Source organism: Lepidothrix coronata, unplaced genomic scaffold, assembly GCF_001604755.1.
Source record: "Lepidothrix coronata isolate B3197 unplaced genomic scaffold, Lepidothrix_coronata-1.0 Scaffold10, whole genome shotgun sequence".
Taxonomy (NCBI): Eukaryota; Metazoa; Chordata; class Aves; order Passeriformes; family Pipridae; genus Lepidothrix; species Lepidothrix coronata.
In genome coordinates, this window is record NW_016690190.1 from 8,707,254 (window position 1) to 8,727,159 (window position 19,906).

General features: G+C 45.2%; 1 protein-coding gene across 1 annotated transcript; it reads left to right on the top strand.

Annotated features, from left to right (window-relative positions):
* The first annotated feature begins 12,525 nt into the window (after positions 1–12,525).
* Positions 12,526–17,745, top strand: PEX26 (peroxisomal biogenesis factor 26). The gene is made up of 5 exons (XM_017804765.1): positions 12,526–12,704; positions 13,367–13,507; positions 13,895–14,208; positions 14,896–15,042; positions 15,477–17,745. The coding sequence occupies exons 1-5, from the start codon at positions 12,526–12,528 to the stop codon at positions 15,578–15,580; spliced, it is 885 nt and encodes a 294-aa protein (XP_017660254.1). The 3' UTR covers positions 15,581–17,745.
* The last annotated feature ends 2,161 nt before the right edge of the window (positions 17,746–19,906 follow it).

Below are 19,906 nucleotides of genomic sequence, written 5' to 3' on the forward strand. Positions count from 1 at the left end.
TTTGAACCCACAGGCGTTTTATGAGAAGCATGAAGACGTGGGTTTGTGTGTACAAGAAGGTGAAGGACATGGGGAGATCCAGGCAAAGTGAACGAGGAGTCTGTTATACAAGAGCAGAGGAAACTGAAGATTTTACATGATTAATTCATGTTAAACTCTGTTTAGTTGTTTGGAGGTTTCTTTTGTTTTGTTTTCAAATAACAGAAGAGTGGATTTTCTATTTCTCCCCTTTTCTGTCATCAGACAGCTGTGCAAATATTTTAGCATGTGATTGTGGAAGCACAACACTGAAAACTCCTGAATTGTGCCAAGAGAAAAGTACAGGAAAACAAAAGGCAAACGCCTGGGGTAGATCGAGCTGCCAGGATCTTCGGTCCCCAGGGGAACCAGACAGAGGAAAAGGGAGAGAAAAGAGGAGAACTCTGATAGCTTTCACTGCTTACAGTGACAGTATCCCAGGTCAGAAGGAAACACAGACTTTTGTAATCTTTTTGAAGGAGGTTAGTAAAGGTATCAGAGCAATTAGCAGTCATAGAATCCGGTCTTTCTTGAAGGTTGTTGGCTTTATCTGCAGCACCAACTGTTTATATTGTACCTGCCCTAAGATACTGAGTTCTCAGGTTGCAGGTAAATTGAAAACCCAACTTAAACAGTGCAATAAGTCAGTCTTTGAATTTAGGAAATCAGACCTACATGTCTGTGGTTATACTGGCCTGGCATGAAACAGGTCTGTTTCCAGCAGCTTTAGGGGCTCATCAGCAAAGCAGTGATTCGGGCCAGCTGACTGAAAACGCATCTCTTCACAAGTTCCCTCAGGAGTTTCTGCAACACAAGTGTGGGCAGTGGGTGATAACACAAACCTAAATATGCCACAGCCAGGAATAAAGCTGCACTGATTCTTTGCCAAAGAATCCTATTTTGTTACTGTAGGGGGATGAATTAATCCATAAAAAAAAATTAGCTATCGCTTCCAACATTCTCAGTGGCTTTTGTCACACTCATTCAGTGATTCCTGTACATCAAATGACAACAAATCTTCATCCTTCCCTCCTGCTTAAGTTAAAACAACAGATCATGCTGTAATAGTACCCTATCTCCCAGCCCATCCTACTGGTGAGAAGTCAAAGGATCAAGATTTCCCCCTGAAGCTGGTCATCATTCACACTCTGAAACACAGAGCTGGGGATATTTCTCCTTTTTTTAGGCCCATAAAACTGCCAAGGTTACTCAAACAAACAAGAAACTCTTGGCTGTACTGCATGTAATCTCCCATCCCATGGAATTAAGCAGGTGGTTATTAAAACTGTAATAACACCCACACTGTGAGCACATTTAAACCCTAAAGGAAGAAATTCTTCCTTCCATCAAAGACGGCAAAATCATTTAATGATTTCAGGAAGCCTTCATACTCCAAACTTCCTCTAACCATTTTCATTCCACTTTCATTTAATTACCTGAATGATTAATTAAGGTTTAGCAGCTAATATTTTCACAGCACTTTGAGTAAGTAAAGCGCTGTATAAATCCTTGGCATCAATTGTTTATTAGGCTACTATTTATGTCCCTGTTGTTGCCCTCTGGGCTCTTCCCATTCCTTTTCAAATTCACTTTTATAGGCAGTGGCCAGTGCTACCATGGCTATTATTTCTAGCCCAAGTTATGCAGTCAGCACCACCATCTTTCTGTGGCTGTTTTGAGAACATGTACCTCTTGTGGCACTGTCACACGTGATTTCATGGAACCCGAGTCAAGACCTTGCACTCTGTTATCCACTTAACAGCATTTTTACCTCGACACCAGGCCCACGCTCAAGCCCTGTGGCACCTCAACCCTGCCTGTGTCTGCACACTGGTGAGGACAGAGGCGAGGACAGAGGCTCCCCTCCCTCAGCAAGACAGCAGAAACTGAGGGTGGGTAAAGCTCCTCCCTACAGGAGACCAGTTTTCCAGCCAAGTCCTGGAAATACCTGCAATTCTGTCTTTCCTTCAGGAAACCTAACCAGGGTTCTCCTGAGGCCACAGCAGCTGAGCACAGATTACAGCAGAGTCATGGTAAACTCCAAGGACACAGTGGAGGCTTGTCTGTGACAGAAACCCCAACCCACCTCCCAGCTTCTCCACAGTCTTGTATGACTCTGAGCAGGCTAGTTACCCGTAGGTATACAAGTGATGCATTTGGGTGTCTCAAGTTGCAGTATTTTGAGAGACCAGAGACATGACTTTAAAAACCAGGACATACCCCTGCAATTGAAACCAGCGGGCTCTGTAGTTATTGTCTCTGCAGATCCTGTGAGGTTGATTTACAAAATACTGGGTTTGCTTTGTTTTTATTTAACTGTCAGCCGTAGAAATTCTGCTTTATAATTGAGCATCAAGTCAAGTTCTTTCCTCCTTACTCATAAGTAACATTCAACAGGCCACAACAGGCTGCAGGGATGCCAAAAATATAACCGTTTGGAACTTGGTAAACAATTTTGTTGATACTGCTGAAAAACGGAGCAGAATCATTTTCTCGTGGCTCATTGGCCCTTCAGAGGTAATGACAGCCCATGTCTTTGAGTCACTGAACTCATCAGCCCCAACTGTGAGTGCCAATGGGACAGGCTGAGCTGGTGAATCTCATGATCCTTCATGTTCCAGTTTACTTTAACTCCTTCTGGAGTCTCTGAAACAAAAGACTCTCTCACGCTCAAAGACAATGAAGCAGGAATGGACAAGTCCAGAAATAAAGTCCCTGCACTGTTCCTTTTTTTTTCTTGCCTAAGCAGAAAGGTCCATGCAGAGAAGGGAAAGAAGAGGAAAGCACCCTGATCATTTTGTCCTCATAATACCCTTTCCTTCTGTATCCTCACATTGTATACAGCTATGAGCATGGGTTTGGGGGGACTGTGAAGCCCTGCTTTCTTCTAAGCTTTCTTGTCTTGGTCCTTATTAACTCTGGAAGAGGACTGCTAACAGCACCAGTTGCCAGCCAGGCCATGCAAAGCACCTGTTGCAAGGTCTCCGGGTAAGTCCCACAGCACAACTGCTGGTCACAGTCCCCAGTTCTGAGAAATGATGGAATTTGCAATTAAGTCAGCACTGGAGGAGAAAAGAGCCAGATAACAAAATGGAGGAAGAAAAACAAAGGGAAACAAATGGACAGCGCAGAAAAGAAACATACGGAAAACAAATGAGAGCCACTTTACACGGTGTAACTCCTTTGTGGGTGGCATCTCTAAATCCCAGGAGAGCTAGGTCAAGCACCAAAAAGGCAGCAAGCTTACCCCGAATCTGCATGCACATACAGACATGGAGATGTCATACAGGGAGCCCAGAGAGTGAGAACGAAGGAGTTGAAGTCTATGGGCTACTGGGTGTATGTGCATGTCCCATTGTATGCAGTAGCAACAGCTCTGAAAGTAGAAAATCGCAAGTCAGGCCTTGCATTATGACACAGTAGACTTAAAAACCTTAAGATTTTGAGCTTTAAGTAAATAATGTTTAAAAACAACCAAAATCTGAAAAAACACCCAAAACCAGGACAGTGAGCCCTTTTTTACTAAATTCACAAAAGTGACAGAAATAGGTGAGGATGAACAGAAGTAGTTGCTGAAGTTTGTCTGCCACCCATTGGTACCTGTGCTGGAGAACGTACACAAACCTGCCGGCGTGTTCTCTGCTGCTGCACAGGCAGCTTTGCCCAAAAACTGCCTTGACTGATGGCTCTCTCTGACAGATGCAAACAGCAAAGGACAAACTTGGAACAAACTGCAGCAAAAGGCTGGTGAGCTGCTGCCTGAGTGACCAATACAGAATGTAAGGAACAGCCTGGTGGAGAAGATTGGGCAAAAGAAACGAGGAGTACATAGTTTATACTTTGACTATATTTTGACAATATATATTGACTTTTCCCCACCAAATCGAGAAGAAAAACAGTATTTGGATCTTGCTTCTCTTTGGCTACAGTCACTCTGCGAGAGCAGGGGGATTGGTTTCAGTGGCTCATTACCCCACACTCCTGCTGTTTCAGGAAGATCAATGTATCATTTAATAGGGAGAGGCTTTTCAGCTCTGCGAGATTTTATCTGCTGATGGCTACCATGATATTTATAGACATATCCATCAGCATAACAGCAGGAAGCAATTCTCTAGGGGTCAAATTGGGTGGATTCCCCCTATTTAAAGTCCATTATGGATGCAGCTTTCTGTATAGGATTAACCACTTAACTCACTGAATCCCGAACATCATCAGCTATTGTTCACAAGAACTGATGATCTCCACGGCTTAGTTGTGGGATGGTTGACTTGTTTTCAGCCTCAATTATCTTTTCAAATAATAAGGTCCTTTGTTAACCTCTGACTTGCTGAGCAATGTGTAGGCAGCCTATTAAGTACTTCACAGTCCTCTTTTAACCCCATGATTCAAGCAGCTCTGGAGATTTAGTTCTGTGATTGTCCTGTTTATGACCAGTCTGAATCTTCAACAGTCACATGAATAGCAAGACCGGAGAACCAGCTTTGATCACAGCAAGCTTAGGAAAATAAACCACAGTGGCTTGGAAGATCAGGGCAGAAACTATATGCTTATTATACAAAGTGTTTTAATGCTTTCAGCCTAACTTTTGGTAATGATTTACAGAGTATGCTTCCCTGCTAAGACTATTTAGAGAGTCAGCTCCTTTGGGGATTTAGCATGCAGTGATTCTATCTCCTAAAATTATCCTACTATCTTTCCAGTATTTAATTTCTTCTTGTGAACACACCTTTTGGAATGAGACAATCTTACAAGGGGAGCTCAGAATAGACATACTGTTCCAGCAGCTCACAATGGATTGGGAATGTTAACTGCTGCTTAATTTGATATAGAAAGAGGGATGCAGAGACCTGGCATGGACAAGTGTTCTCGAATACAAATCTGAGCTATTTAAGGTTTTGTTTCCAGTCTCCAGAGCTATCATCACTCCGTGCATCCACTCTCCCTTTCAAATTCACCATGACCTCCTCGTGCCCTTATTTCACTTAACCTTGCTGTGTTTACAGTGACCTGCACCCTCATGACTTGGTTGTATTCCAGCCAACCTCTCATCTTCCCCTGTCTACCACCCTCCTAGCGCTTACTCACTAATACATTTCATGAGAAACATAAGGGCAGCTGCTGTCTATCCCTGAATGCAAAAATTAAGTTTCCAATCTCTGGCAGAACCCACCCCATTTTCCATTCCTGGTCAGAGTTCATGCATGAATCTCATTTCCATTACTCTTGCTCTTGAGTAATTATATTTTGCTAGTGCATAGTGCAGTGCATTCTTGCTCCTTTTTTTTACACTTGTCCATTTCTTTTCATTCAGATATATCAGAACACTCCATAAATACAACTGAAATTACAAAACTAATAAGCCTTGTGTCAGGTAGTAAAGATAATGACAATTATCTTCTCCGTTTTATGAAAAGAGAAGCTGATGTTCAGAGATAAAAAAACATATCTATAGAAAAAAATCTCTTACATCCAAGATCACTTGGGATAATTTTAATTCTTGAAATGTCCATATCCAGGAAACTTAATTTTCAGCTAAATCGAGACACTTGCGCAAGTCTATTAATTAGTAAAATGATTACATTATGTAGTTCTTAATCATCTTAGAAACACCTGGAGCAGCTTAAGAAGTCCTTTTCAGGCTCCCCTCACCAGTGGCCTTAGACCTTAAATACCCTGACCAGCCTCACTGGGAACTCTTATCCTGCACCTCCTGCCCAGTGATCCTGGAGGGGGGAGGCTCCATTTAAGTCCCATCCTGAGCACCCAGGCCTGAGCTACCTCACAGCTGTGCAAACCTGCATCCTTGTCTCCATCTCCGGGGTGGATGTTTGAATCCTGTGACCTGCTGCTCCTGACTCGACTGTGGGCATGGACCCTGAACTTAATTCCTCACCTCACCTTGCCTGGAACGGCTGATGAAACCTGTTAGCAGCACCTGGCACTGCCCACCCTGCTCGGGTCCCCTGGGTGCGACTGCACCCCAGCCAGGGAGGGCACTGCTTGTCCTGGGCTCACTCACCCTTGGCCTATGACTTGTCCCCTGCTGTCTCTGGTCCCCAACACCCTCATCCCCACTGTCAGGTCATTCAGACTGGAAATGCTGGGAAAGATCTCACGAACATTGCGGGGCAAAGCCAGGAAGCCACCTCTGTGCAAACCCTTCTCAGTGGTGGTTTAAAAGCAGCCGCTCCCTTTGCAGTGCAGGGGCTGCCAAGCACCAACAAACACCAGCCGGGGTGTTACTTCTCTCCAGAGGAGCCAGTGTTGATCCAGGGTGAGAGTAAGTTACTGTGTGAATGCAGTGCTGAATTCCCCTGGCTACCTCTACTGAAGGGTGACTGCAGTGGGAGAGTTACAGCCTAAAGTTCACTCCCATAAACGAAAAATATTTTAAATACAACTTGGTCATCTATGGTAGAGTTCCAAAATATATTCATTACAGTTTATTAGCTTTTTTGTGACGTTGCAAGCAAGTTCTTTCAGGCTGTCTACACTGAGTCATTTTTTGGAAATAAATTTTCTGGATCTAAATCTACATGAGAAATTACTTCACATTTGGTAATACAGACTGGGTTTTCAACTTCCTCCATGAACAGGCATCTGGAACAAAAATGTGTCTAGAAAATTTTGGCCTGGCTGTTGAGTCTGCCCGGGCTCAGGCTGCTCTCAAAGCTGAAAACCTCACTGAGAGACAAGGGTTAGATTCCTCCCGGGCTGCCCTTCCCCCAGTGCCAAGAAGTAAACACGTATGTCTAAGGCTATATAAACTAATTAGATACCTAATCCTACCTTTGTCTGCATCTGGTATTGCCAAGAAAGATGAGAAGGAGAAGCAAGTATGGGAGGTACAGAGGGAAAAAGAACATCAGCTCATCAGGGAAATGAGGGAAATGAGGAAATACACTGCTTGACACATTAATCTTACACACACTGTAAGGATATATTTCAAATCAGTAAGACCCTAAAATAGCACACAGATCTTCAAAAGGAGAGGAGAAATTCTCCCAAAAGAAAGGTGCTGCACATTCGTTGACTACATGAAAAAGTTCACGTGCAAATTAATCATAATTATAAAAAGCCCAATAGCCTGTTAATTACTGTATCAAGTTCACGAGCAAAACAACAAGTGGGGGAGTCCTGCCCCACCACACTCCACCTGCCACAGGGGCACGTGGGGGACGCTCACCATGAAACATAAGACACAGAGGTTGCATCAGCAAACAACCCCACCCCAGTGGATCTTCTACGGAGGCTCAAGTGCTACCACACAACTCTGCAGCACTGCTGGCTTTCCTAAAACTACCTCTCATCACAACTTCTGTGAGCCTCACAAGACCTGGCCAGATAAAAGCTAGGACCAGCAGCCTGAGATGCAAAGGAGTTTGTTAACTTCTGCAAGACATCCTGCGACTTCCAATTCAAGATGTGGAAGACAGAAGAAGTATCCCCTGTTTGTAGAGATAATTAACACAGACCACAGTAAATGTGCATTCAAAATGGGGGACAGATGATTGACAGACACTGGGAAAAGAAGTACTGAGATGTTAGGAAGTGCAAAACAAGAAAAAACGTTTTCTCCAATTGCCTCGTTTGCCCTGTGGTACAAACACTTCCCGGATTCAGACTATCAAGCCCTTCTCCTGACCGTGAGAGCACAAGGTTTGCTTTTTAAAAAAAGGAAAGCTGGAGACTAATAGGTGACAGTTGATTTTGGCAAGTTGGCCCTGAGAGGAGGTATTAACTGTTAGAAGGGTTGTGACTCTAAAGCAGTGAGCAAAGAGATGCTGTGCTAGGCAAACAGGGTGTAACTGACCTCCAGTGATGACAGCCTTTAGTATTTTCTCACAGATAATAGCTAGCTGCAGAAAAGAAGATGCCTTAGGCCTTTAACCAAATTGGTCACCTTACAGCTATGAAATGCCCCACCCAGCACTAATTATGACTATTATAACAGTAACAATGAAATCAAAAGTAACTGCTGCTATTCTTTGACAGCTGCCTTGCCAAGGCTGGTATTTTATTTGATTATGGAGCAAAGAAAGAGACTTAATCAACTTAAAATTGCCCTTTGTTTGTCATTATCTGAGTAAAACTCAAGTTTCTACAAGTCATGGATACAACTCTGTAATTCCGGTTTCCCAGTTTCCAGTATTTACACCTTATACAGTGTTTGTGATGAAGGTTAAAACAGATTTGCTCATACTTTTATGGTATGTGATCCCTCCCCAGTTGGACTGTGGCTGTGACTACCCCTGTAGTTGTCTTTTCTGCCTGGTACTGTCGTCACCAGTTGTTTATATGTGTTTGCATATGGCCAAAATAAGAGACTGCTGCTTTTAAAGACAGCAACTAGGAACATCAGCAGGTGGGCTCAAAATCAGGTGATTTGCCTCTTACTAGTTCTATTTTTGAAACAAAAAAAAAATAGGTTTGATGCTGTGCCACGGTGCTCGGTAAGATAAGAAAGCGGAGCATCACCATCTGTTCAAGGCACAGCCTCAAAGCCTTCACCTTCACCCAACCCAGGGCTCGGAGGACCGCCTGCCAGGAGCTAGGGAAGTCCTGAATCTGGGCTAATTGAAGGGATCTGCAGCCAGCTAGCTTAATATTTAATAGGGATTTACTGCTGATGGAAATTACAAACAAATTGCAGATTCCAGCACGTCATGGTCTCGCCAGACCCAAACAAAAGCACGTGGTGGTAAGGACACAGTGCTGCATGCTGGGACCTGAGGTTTCCAGGGACCTCATTGCTTTATTGAAGTGTTGCTAAAAAGCTACAGTGTACTACAGAGCTCCACATCTTTCCTAGAAACTATCCTTTCCTATGTTGTGTTTATAATGCCTTTTAAAATCTCCAGCTCTTCTGTTTGTTTTTATATGGGTGTAGGAGGGTTTCTTTCTCTTCAAATCAAATCTTAGGGCCTCACCATTTCTAGCTCAAAGTCTCCCTAATGCTGCTAATCTCCTATTAACAGCCTACTGACACAGAAGAGACCACAGAAAAAGACTGATTGCCAGCCCTCTGGCCCTGTGACCGTGTGCCAGTCAGATCTGGATTAATAGTTGAGGCGATTTACCTCAAGAGGCCTTGTTACAGGTGCTTGTAACTCTAAACTCTTCTCGAACTGCCTGGCAGGAGAGGGAGGAGGGGAACCAGTAAATCCACAGATGATGAAGACACAAACAAGGTCCCTCTGAAACTCACTTTTCTTTTTCTACACAAAATCAGGATGGCCACAGGAAAAAACCTCCTTGATTTCAGATAAAAGATGATGAGCTGGGGCATCGACATCCCACCCAGGACACAAAATCCACTGTGATACTCCCTCACGCTACCTGTCACTGACAGCAAGTTTGCTTGACTTTAGCTTTTCTGGTTACTAGAAATTGTTATCCAGGAGCACAGGCACACACGCTGCTTTCCTCCAGTTTTCATGTGGTAGTATAGATTGCCCTGCTGCGTAGGCCGATTCAAGTACAAGAGGGACTCTTTCAGCTTTAAAAACAGTTTAAGCTGCTCGCATTTAAGGAAAGATGGAAAAACAGCATCATTCTTATTTGGTGATGAGTATCCATGTGACAGTTTGGTTCACCAGCCCAAACAGTCTCAGGCTCCTCTCCAGGGCTGGACTGCACCTCCTACATCTGCAGCACTCTGCTGTGCCAACTCTGCTGCTCCATGACCCTACATAGTAGGAGGAGGGTGCTGGGACGAAGGATCAGGCTGACCAGCTGCTCTTGACGTCACCCAGCAGAAGAGTGTCCACACACTGCATCTGAGCTGCACAAGGAAGAAGTCTGACTGCCAGGGAGAGAAAGAGGCAGGAGCTGACACTGCCTGTGACCAGACCAGACCTGTGCCTGAGAATGGAGCTCAAGCATCTCTCATCTCCACTGAGATGATTATATTTCAGAATGATTTCATTTTGCTTGTTAACAAATTGCTAGTAAAATAGGTAATTGTTCCTGGCCTGAAGTTAAACAATCCTGTTACTGAGGTACTGTTATTTGCAGGTCAGAGAGCTGCAAGAGCTTTGGCCTTCAAGGAACCACACTGTCCCCTCTAGGAAAAGGGGTGAAGTACAAAAACATTCTACCATACCTTGCAGAGAAATTAATTTAATCTATAATTATTGTTATTATAGGTCTGCTTGTCCACCTCGGCTTCTTAAACAACCACACACTGCAACTCATACAGAGCTGCTCTTCAGAGCAACTCCTACCTCTCCCCGACCCTTCCTGGCCTCTAAAATAACTGCATCAGTGTTGCAACTCGCTATCTTTCCATAGGTCTTTATTAATAAAGGAGCATCTGCAGGGAAACAGGATCTGACTCACTCGGCAGCACAGCTGCTCTTGCTGCTCACTCTCCCACCTGAAACAACAGTCCCGTTCCAAAAGTTGCCTCCATGACTACAGCACCTAAATCCAACATCACCAGAGCAATGCAGTGCTGCCCTTCTAAGGGACAGAACAGTCTTGGCTGCTCCCCATGAAAGAAACTCTTGAACGGTAGCTTTGCAAATCTCAAACTTACCTTGGTTTTGTGCTGTCTCACTCCTTTTCTGAGTCTCAGTGAGGAGCATCCAGCCAGTGTGAGTCTTTTTCAAAATTGATTCCTTATCCATATTTGGGAATTTGTACTGGGCACTAGCTGGTACGAGGCACGTTCTTCCCACAGTGCACTTTGGGACTTGTAGTTCCCAAAAAGGAATGTTGTTTTCCAAACTGAAAACGCCAAGCAATAGAAACAGAAGTCTTGAAACGCCTTTACCTCTGCCTTTGCTTAGCTGCTGGGCCTTCTTTTCACAGTTTCTGTGCTGTGGTTTCACCTTAACCAGCCCGAATCCTTCAGGAACCTCTTCCACAGTTAATGGCAGTGTGCAAACCCTTTGGATCCACCACTGTGTAAAAGCTGCTCCTGCAAAGTGCTCCTGCTGCTGCCGTGAGGGGCAGGTACATGGCCCTGCCTCACAGAAATAGCTACTTAGAAAAAGAGTTGAGATCAAGTTTTTAATCATATTCTCCACACTTTCTTCCCTGCTGCCAACACTGAAATGGCATAGAAACTCCCCTTTCAAGGATGTGTTTCACTCTTTAATATGTTTTGCGTTATCTTGTTTGATTTTTTAAAATTAAATAATGATAGTAGAGGGACAGGATTACAAGATAAATTAATCCTGCCTCTCCTGCAGAGATTAATTTTTGAAGAGCGTTTTGAGCTGACTGCCATAATTACCTTGTTACCAAGACACCCTGTTGTTTTTAAATAACAAGTGAAGAAGAATGTGAATCGCTGCCTGCCGGGCGCTGATGGAGACACTGTTATTTTGCCCGAACTCCATTAACAGCGTAATGTGCTTAAAACTGCTTAAAGATGCCCGAGAAGTCCCCGGAGGAAGAGGCGGCCAGGAGCGGAGGGCATCCATCACCCGCTCCGGCGGTGCTGCTGGAGCTGTGGGGAGCGCTTTCCCTTTAGCACCGCGCCAAACTCCTTCTCCCGGTGCCTGGCCAGGAGGAGGAAAGCCGCAGCCAGCTCGGCTGGGACACACTCGGGGCTGGGCTGACGCCCGGCGGCCGCGGGGAGAACAGCGGCGGCGGGACCCGCCGGCTCGGCCTTTTCCCTCGGCAGCCACACGAGGGAGGAACTGGAGGAGAGGCGTTTTTTCGGCAGGGACAGGCACCGACCCCGGCCCCGGCACAGCCGCGCTCCAGCTGCGGCCGGAGCCTCTCGGAGCGCCCCCCGAGACCCCGCTTTCCACCGCTGATCCCCGCGGAGTGACAGAATCACGGAATGGATCGGGCTGGAAGGCACCACAGCGGGTCATCTGGTCCCACCTCCCTGCTCAAGCAGGGTCATCCCACAGCACAGGGCACAGGATTGTGTCCAGACGGTTCTCAAGCATCTCCAGTGAGGAGACTCCACAACCTCTGGGCAACCTGTTCGGTCACCTGCTCAGTAAAGAATTTCTTCCTGCTGTTAAGGTGGAACTTCCTGTGCATCAGGTTCTGCCCGTCGCCTCCTGTCCTATTGCTTGGCACCACCGAGCAGAGCCTGGCTCCATCTTCCTGGCACCCCACCTTTAGAGATTTATACATATATATGTGTGTGTGTGTATATATATATATATAAAATTTCCCTCTCAGCCTCCTCTTCTCAAGGCTGAACAGGCCCAGCTCCCTCAGCCTTTCCTGGTAAAGAGAGACGCTCCAATCCCCCAACCATCCTCGTTGCCCCGTTGCCCTCCCCGCAGCCGCCGGTCCCGGCCGCAGTGACTACACGTCCCGCCGGCCCGCGGGGCCGGGAGAAGATGCCCGGCAGGGCGGCCCTTCCGCTGCCGGAGGGAGGCGGCGGGGCCGGGGCTCCCTCTCGTTGTTCCGGTGGCAGCCCGAGCGGAGCGGAGCCGGGCCCCGGCGGGGGCGGTGGCGGCGCTGGAGCCGGAGCCGGAGCTGGAGCCGGAGCCGTGCGGGTGCGGGGAGGGCCGTGCCCGCAGCCCTCCCGCCATGCGGGGCGAGCCGCCCGCCTGGAGCCCCGCGCCGGCACAGGCACAGGCGGCCGCGCTGCTGGAGGAGGCGGCGGATCTGCTGGTGCTGCACCGGGACTTCGCCGCCGCCGTGGAGAGGTGTGAGGCGGGCTGCGAGAGCCTGGGAGCCGGCCCCGGGCCCGGGCACGGCCCCGAGAGGTGCGACTGAGGGTGCCGGGCGTGCGGAGGGGACGGGGTGGCGCTGGGAAGCGGCCTGGCTAGCCGTGCCTGCCCTCCTTGGGCGTTTCATTTCTTTTTTTCCTAATAATGGGCTTTTGGGGTTTCATTTTTTTTAAAATAAAAATTAATAACTTCTAAAAATAAAGTTTAACTTCCTCCCCCCCCCCGGGCATTAGGAGCCTCTTAGATTCGGATATAAATGTTATATGTTTGAATGGCAGTAGCACCGATGGTCCTTGCTGTGGCTCTGCACAGCTTTTTTTCTTAATTATCCAAATTAAGGGAGGATGGGCTCGTCGCTAAAAAAGCAAGTTACTATCCATGTAAAACCCGGCCTGACTTTGGCTGCTATTTGATAATGGCCTGTCAGTATTAACATGCTTCATGGGAATGGATCTGTGCGTGTTTGAGGGAAGCGAGGTGTGCCCAGGAGCCTCCCCTCCATTCTCCCAGAGATACAGGCTCAGTACATCTTCTCGAGGTCGAATTTTCCTTTTTATGGGGGGCAAGGACTAGAAAAGGTGGGGGAGCAGCTGCCAGAGAACTGTGGAGTCCCTGGGCTGGGCTGCAGCTCACTGGAAGGGATGCAAGGGGAAATGTGGTTGTAAGAAGCACTTATTTAAGTGTCTCTTCATTACCAGTTCTGCAGAAGTGAAATGCTCCCTTTGTGTTGTGGGGATTCAGGCACTGGCTGAGATGAACCGGTGGAGGGAAGTTCTGTCTTGGGTCCTACAGTATTACCATGTCCCTGAACATCTGCCTCCAAAAGTTCTGGAGCTGTGGTGAGTTTCTGTCTGTTGCTGTCAGATATACACAGGGCTTGCTTTAGGTTTAACAGCAGGCCAGGCTTGAGTATTACGTGATATTCCCACTTTGTGTGGTGTAAGTGAGGATGAAGGTGAGATCTGGGACAGGCCTGTTCTTGACCTGTGAGTGCTGGAGCATGCCTGCAAGGTTGCTTCATGGTGGTAGAGTACAAAAGGGGCGATGCTGAGAGAGTAACATCAGTGGCTGTGTTGTCACTGTTGTGTGTTGCAGAAATCTCTCTGTGCTTCAGGTGTAGACCCTGATTCATATCCTCATGATAGCTGCTTGTGGGCAGTAACTGTCAGCCATCTCAGCTTTTACGAAGAGTTAGTACTTCCTAATATTTTTTCCCTGTATTCCAGTATCCTGTTGTACAGCAAAGTGGGAGAGCCCCAGGTGATGCTGGAGGTTGGCAGCAGCTGGCTGAGAGACCAAACCAACAAGAGCCTCTCCGAGTACGGTTCCCTGCTGGAGCTCTATCTGCTGCAAGTGCTGCTGCCACTCGGCCGGTTTGAGGGCGCAGAAGAGCTTGTCCGTGGTTGTGACGTGCTGGACAGCGAGCAGCAGCTGGCATTCCTTGGCACCATTGGCGAGAGCCGGTGTCAGTGGACTCAGCAGGAAGAGATGCGCTCGGTGGCTGAAGAGCAGCACGACGCAGCCACAGAAAGTGTTTTGGGTAGGCTTTGCCTCTCTTGTTTGCGTTTCTTTTTTATAGTTTTATTTCAAATTGGTCCCTTGGTAGCAAAGGGTAGCGAGCATTAACTATGTATTAAGAACATTGGCATGACACACCAGCTGTGAGGAAGTCCCGTTGTGTATCAGGAAATAAAAGACTGTCCCTTTGCTGGCAATTGCTAAGTGTATTTAGTCTCTGCTAACATCAGGAGATGAGAAGTATTGTCCAGGTACAAAAGCACTTCAGAATAAATGTGGAGGGTTTTTTTAAGGTAAAAAGGAAAGCTAAAACTACCTAGCAGTCCTTTAAGGGTAGATTTTGTTGGCTCTGTGTGCTCTTTGCTTCATTTCCATTTGCAGTTGAGTCCATGGAACAATGTATGTCTAGCATTTAAAGTACTGCTTCTTCTCCACAACTATAAATCACTTGGCGTTATCTTCCAGGAGAGAGGCTGGCACTGCTGTGGTACCAGATCATATCATACTAAAGTAGATGCTTAAAAAAAAGGTATAATGGATTGTATTACAAAATTGTACTGTCTCTCTGTGCCCTATTATTAAAAAAAGCAAGCAACCCAACCCAGCCCTCATGCAATCAGACTTCTAGTATCTTAGTTTCTTATTATCTGTATCTATGTGATTACTATTTAAACTTTGCCCTAACAGCCTTTCTGTTCTTGTTTTACAGGAGCTCTGTCCCAAAAGCTCTTGACCATGTTAACATTGCTACGTAGAGCACTGAGGTCCATGTCAAGCCACTTCTATTTACTTCCTTACAAGAAGATGCTCTTGGCTACTTTTCTGCTGTACCTGGTGGTGGTGAAGTTAGACCCAGGTACAGGATTAGATATCCAATTTTAAAAATTCCATTATGATTCTGGAGAAGAAATGAGTTGCTTTTAATAGATTTGGTCTGTGTAAATGTCTCATCTTAGGGAGACACAAAAACTGGCTGACCAGGAACTTAGTGTCAGGCTTGTTTCTAATGTTTCCAGTTGCAGTCTGTGTAGAAAGATGAAGCTCTACAAACACCAGTTTTCTGAAACAGTTATTCCATCCTCAGCTCTTTTGATCAGACAAGGTATAGAGTGTGAGAGGCAAGCAGAGCTATTCTAGACTCAGCCTGAACAGAAGGAAGTAAGAGAACTAGGTTTTGATTAATTCTAGTTGGGATTAGTTTTTTCTTAATATGTTCTTAATATGTTTGGTGTATCTTAGTTTTTACCTTCTGTAATGAAAGGCTCTTTTGCTTTTTGTTCTGCTTTGCAGCTTCTCCCACATCACTGCCATTCATTTATAAACTGGTCCAGCTCTTCCGACAGGCTTGGGCAGCTGTACTTTCTCCAATCCATAGGCCTCCAATTCGAGACTAAGTGTCTTCCATCACTAGAAGTGTCAGCTTGTCTTGAGGATGTTACCAGGCTCTTCGAGAACTGTTGAAATCTGAGATGACCAACTGTGGACTCCTGGGTGGTCATACCTTAATTTCTTCAGACAGGGAATTTGAAAACACAAGTATTCCTGGCATTTTTCTTGGCCCTGTCCAACCCAGGGTAAAGCCACTCCTTCCATTATCTACAACTGAATAAGAATCCTCCTTTTCAAACCCTTTGTTTTGGATGTAGCTCTTAAGTGAGGTTTGTGTAGCCAGTTATGAACTATGGAAGAAGGTTTCATCCTTGTGAATGCTGAGCAGTTCTCTGAACAAGTGAAATAATCTTCCTGGAGGCATGACTGTAAAAGGCAGTGGAGTACCAATGATTAGGGGAATATTCTGTTTTGCCTGAAGACATTTGAAAAGCCCAGTTCCTGCAACATGGGATTTAGGACAAGCATGTGAAAGAAAAACACTGGAGAAAGTCAAGCCTATTGCATTTTGAAGGCCATGTTTTCTCTTGTGACTGATGCCTCTTTACATAGGCACACTGGATTTTAGTCATATTTAAGCCAGAAAGCCATGGTGGTGGGACACAAAGACTGTTAGCATGTGCTGGTATCTACTCTTCTTAAATGCAAATTACAGCACTTTGTGCTTGCCTGATGCATAGTCATTCTTAGAAGCACGTGGTGGTGGTAAGGAAATAGATTTATTTTTTTAAACTATATTCTGTGTCATTGTCTAGTTGAACAACTGAAGTTGTTGCATTGTTTTTACTTTTTCCCTACCTCTTGCTTTGTTTATGTAGACTTCAGAAAATCTCTGTATGTCTAGAATTGCCCCCCCCAGTATCCAGAGTTAGGTGGGAGCCATTTAACAATGCTCTGTCATTCAGAACAAAAGTTTATTTTTATAGAAAGAGGTACTTCTCTGAGATCCCAAGATCTTCCCTAGATCAGTGGCAAGAAAATCAGTGCACCTGCAGATCTGTCACCAGACCAACTCCATTTCTGACCACTTGGGGCAGACATTGGAGGTTTGGGGTAGAACTATTTTCTCCTCCATCCGTCCATCCATCCATCATGGATTGACAAAAGGTAAATTCCAAGGAGAGAGCACTGACCTAATAAAATATTGCTTTCAGCCAATGTAGATTCCAGTGTGGTGTCTTACCACAGTAGTGCCCTTTGTCTCTAGCAATAACCATACTCCGAGGTGGTGGCTGTTCCTTTTTTATTTCACAGGGGTGGCCTGTTGGCACCTTCAAACTGTGTGTGACCTGTTGCTTTGCTGTCTACCAGGAACTACACTTAGAAAACGGTTCCATCTTCGCTGCTAAAAACAGTTGTCTGTTTAATCTCGTATTATCCCAATAAGTGAAACGCTCCAGCGTTACTGTCAGACAAACTGGGCCAGGTCATTCAGGAATGCAGTAATGACCTTGCCAGGTTGTCTCAAGAGTAAAACCAAAACCAATCCCATATCCCACCCCAGAGTTTTTGTCTCTGCCAGGACTCTACACCAGGATAGAGTGCTTCACCATATAAAGAAATTATTTGTTATACACTCTGCACACATAGGGAAGAACTGCCTTTGATATTGCTAAATGGTTCCTGTAAGCCACCTCTAAGTGTAGTTACAGTTCTGCAAGCAACAATTGATGGGAAACCAGGTAGAGTAAAACACAGAAGCTCTGTCTGGAGTTGAGCTCTTTGAAGAAATGACCAGGATGTGGCTACTGGCCTCCTGCTTTGCAAGGCCTCACCTTAAGTCCTTTGTAAGCCAGTTGACAAAATAGCAAACTTCACTCTGAAGTCAGGCCAAATTCTCACCAAACTGGCTGTGTAGGTAAGGAAGACTTTTTGCTCTAGTCTTCTAGCATCAATCTTGGAAGTTGGGACCAGTGGTTTCAGCAAGCCATATGTAATGTTCAGTATGCTGTTAAATGTCGTAGCCACTCCTTTACCAGGACTTTAACATTCAGCTTTAAGTGTAGGTTGGTAACCCTCACTTTTTTTGAGTACTACTGATTTAATGTTTGTGTTATATTTAATTCATCATCAGAGGGCAAGAAGGCAGAAATAAGCTATCAGGGATTTTTTGCAATTAATACTGAAACTGCAATATCTAGTTTTCATAATAAAGTGACTACTGATTTGCCTCTTTGTGGAGTTTCTTGTTTGTGCTGTGATTGTATATGAAACGTTCTGTGTTTAATGTATCGATACATGAAGTGTATCAATACACTACAAAGTGTATCAAGAGTTTTCAAATAACTTCCAGAAATGTTTCACTACGTGCCCTCATTGTACAGGCATATTTGAACTAAATATAGGAATTGTTCAGTGTGTGAATCTGACAAGATTTAATCAACTGATGATGTTGGTAGGGTACAAGTCTGCATTTTGGGATGGCCAAGAACAATACTACCAAGAATAAAGTACCTGGTATTCATCTTTATAAGATGGATATATATTTATATTAGAAATATAGTTCTGAACTTGCTGCATTATGGGAGAAAATTCTACAAGTACAGATCTAATCCTAAAATTTTTTAATTATGTAGATAAATTTTGTATATGACAATTTTTGCCGAAAAGGTGATAATTATTTTGCAACTGTATCCCAACATGTACTTAATTTTTTTTTATTTATAATTAATTTTGAAAATACAGACCACCTTTCTCTATTTGAGGGATAGTGCCTGAAAGCCAGTATTTTATCAACATAGCAGTGTTATGCAGGTATTGAGTTACCAGACTTGGGGATTTCAGAAATGCCTGTCGGTTCTCCCAGCAGGTGGCAACAGAACGTCAGAAAGCACTTCCACAGGGAACGTAGGGAAGCGTTTAGATCTCCATTCACTTACTGAAGAAGGTTTTACAATGTGTGGGAACTCCAAAGACTTACATCCCCCAAGTTAAAAGAGGGTTTTGTGTGATCACCAAAGAACTTCTTAAGAGTGCACTGTTTTGTAAGATGGAACATTACTGTTCTAAAATAATCCACGATTCTGACACTATTGCTGAGTCAGTTAGGTAACCAATCTGTAGGGAGTGATGTACATCTGGTAGAGGAGAAAAAGGAGTTAACTGTCCTTCATTTGCCTGCTGACATATTTCAATCTCCAGTCAGAACAGAACTGGTAGATCACAGGACTCAGTGGTTCTCTCAGCCTGAGATCTGGTGGAGTGGACAGGCATGCTGGCTTTAGCTGGGATCAAAGTAATTTTCTTTATAGTAGCTGGTATGGAGCTGTGTTTTGGATTTGTGGTGAAAACTGTTGGTGCTGCAGGGATGTTTTGGTTACTGCTGAGCAGGGCTAGCACAGAATCAAGGCCTTTTCTGCCTCTCACACCAGCCCACCAGCAAGTGGGCTGGGGGTGCACAAGAAGCTGTGAGAGGACACATCCAGGACAGCTGACCCCAAATGACCAAAGGGTGTTAGCCCTGCTGTCCTGGAGATGGCTGAACACCTGCCTGACCACTGGAAGTGGTGAATCAACTCCTTGGTTTGCTTTGCTTTTGTGCAGCTTCTCCTTTACTTATTAAACTTTTATCTCAACCCACAGGTTTTCTCCTTTACTCTTCTTATTCAGTGCTTAGTTGCCAGCTGGGGTTAAACTGTCACAACAGTACCTCTAAGTTCTAGATTACTCAGAAATACAAATTTTTGATAGACACATTCAGAGATGTGTCTATCTGTAAATAGAGAAAAAGGGTTTAGGATTCCTATGGCCATACACCACCTCCCACACAGGTTGAATGCCAGCATCAAGCAGGATGACTTACTTTCCAAGCATCCAGGTCCAGGCCATATCTGCCTCATGTCTCCACAGAGCAGAGCCCAGAGGCTGACTCTGGAGTCAACAAAACTCACTGGTACCTGGGAGCACAGTCCCCCATTGTGCTTTCAGGTTACCCTCTAACTCCAGGCTGAGGGGTTTCTGCCCAAGGACTCCACACACAGGTGGACAGAGCAACGTCAGGAAAGTTCATGAAAACCAGTCTGCCTGAGTCTTCCTCAGAGTTTTTACATCTGTGTCTGGCCTTCACCCCAGACCTGCACATATTTCCAGCACTTGAGTTTATGGGCTAACTCAAGACAGAGCAGATCAAGCATTGTCTTAGTTCTGGAGTGGATTTACAAGGGCCTTTTTATCGGCTGGTGTGAGAAAGGGAAAAATAGAAACCTGTCTCATCCTCAGGCTCTTCAAGATCAATTGATTCTAGAGAGAAGAGACTTAGCCATTGTACTCCCACTGGCTAGAGGAGAGCAGAGAAAATGCCACAAAGGACTAAGTTGCAAATAATTTAGTAA

Coding starts and splice junctions, on each gene's coding strand:
- PEX26 (XM_017804765.1), top strand. CDS start 12,526: ATGCGGGGCGAGCCGCCCGCCTGGAGCCCCGCGCCGGCACAGGCACAG. Junction 14,209..14,895: donor AGCCACAGAAAGTGTTTTGG/GTAGGCTTTGCC, acceptor CTTGTTTTACAG/GAGCTCTGTCCCAAAAGCTC. Junction 15,043..15,476: donor GGTGGTGAAGTTAGACCCAG/GTACAGGATTAG, acceptor TCTGCTTTGCAG/CTTCTCCCACATCACTGCCA.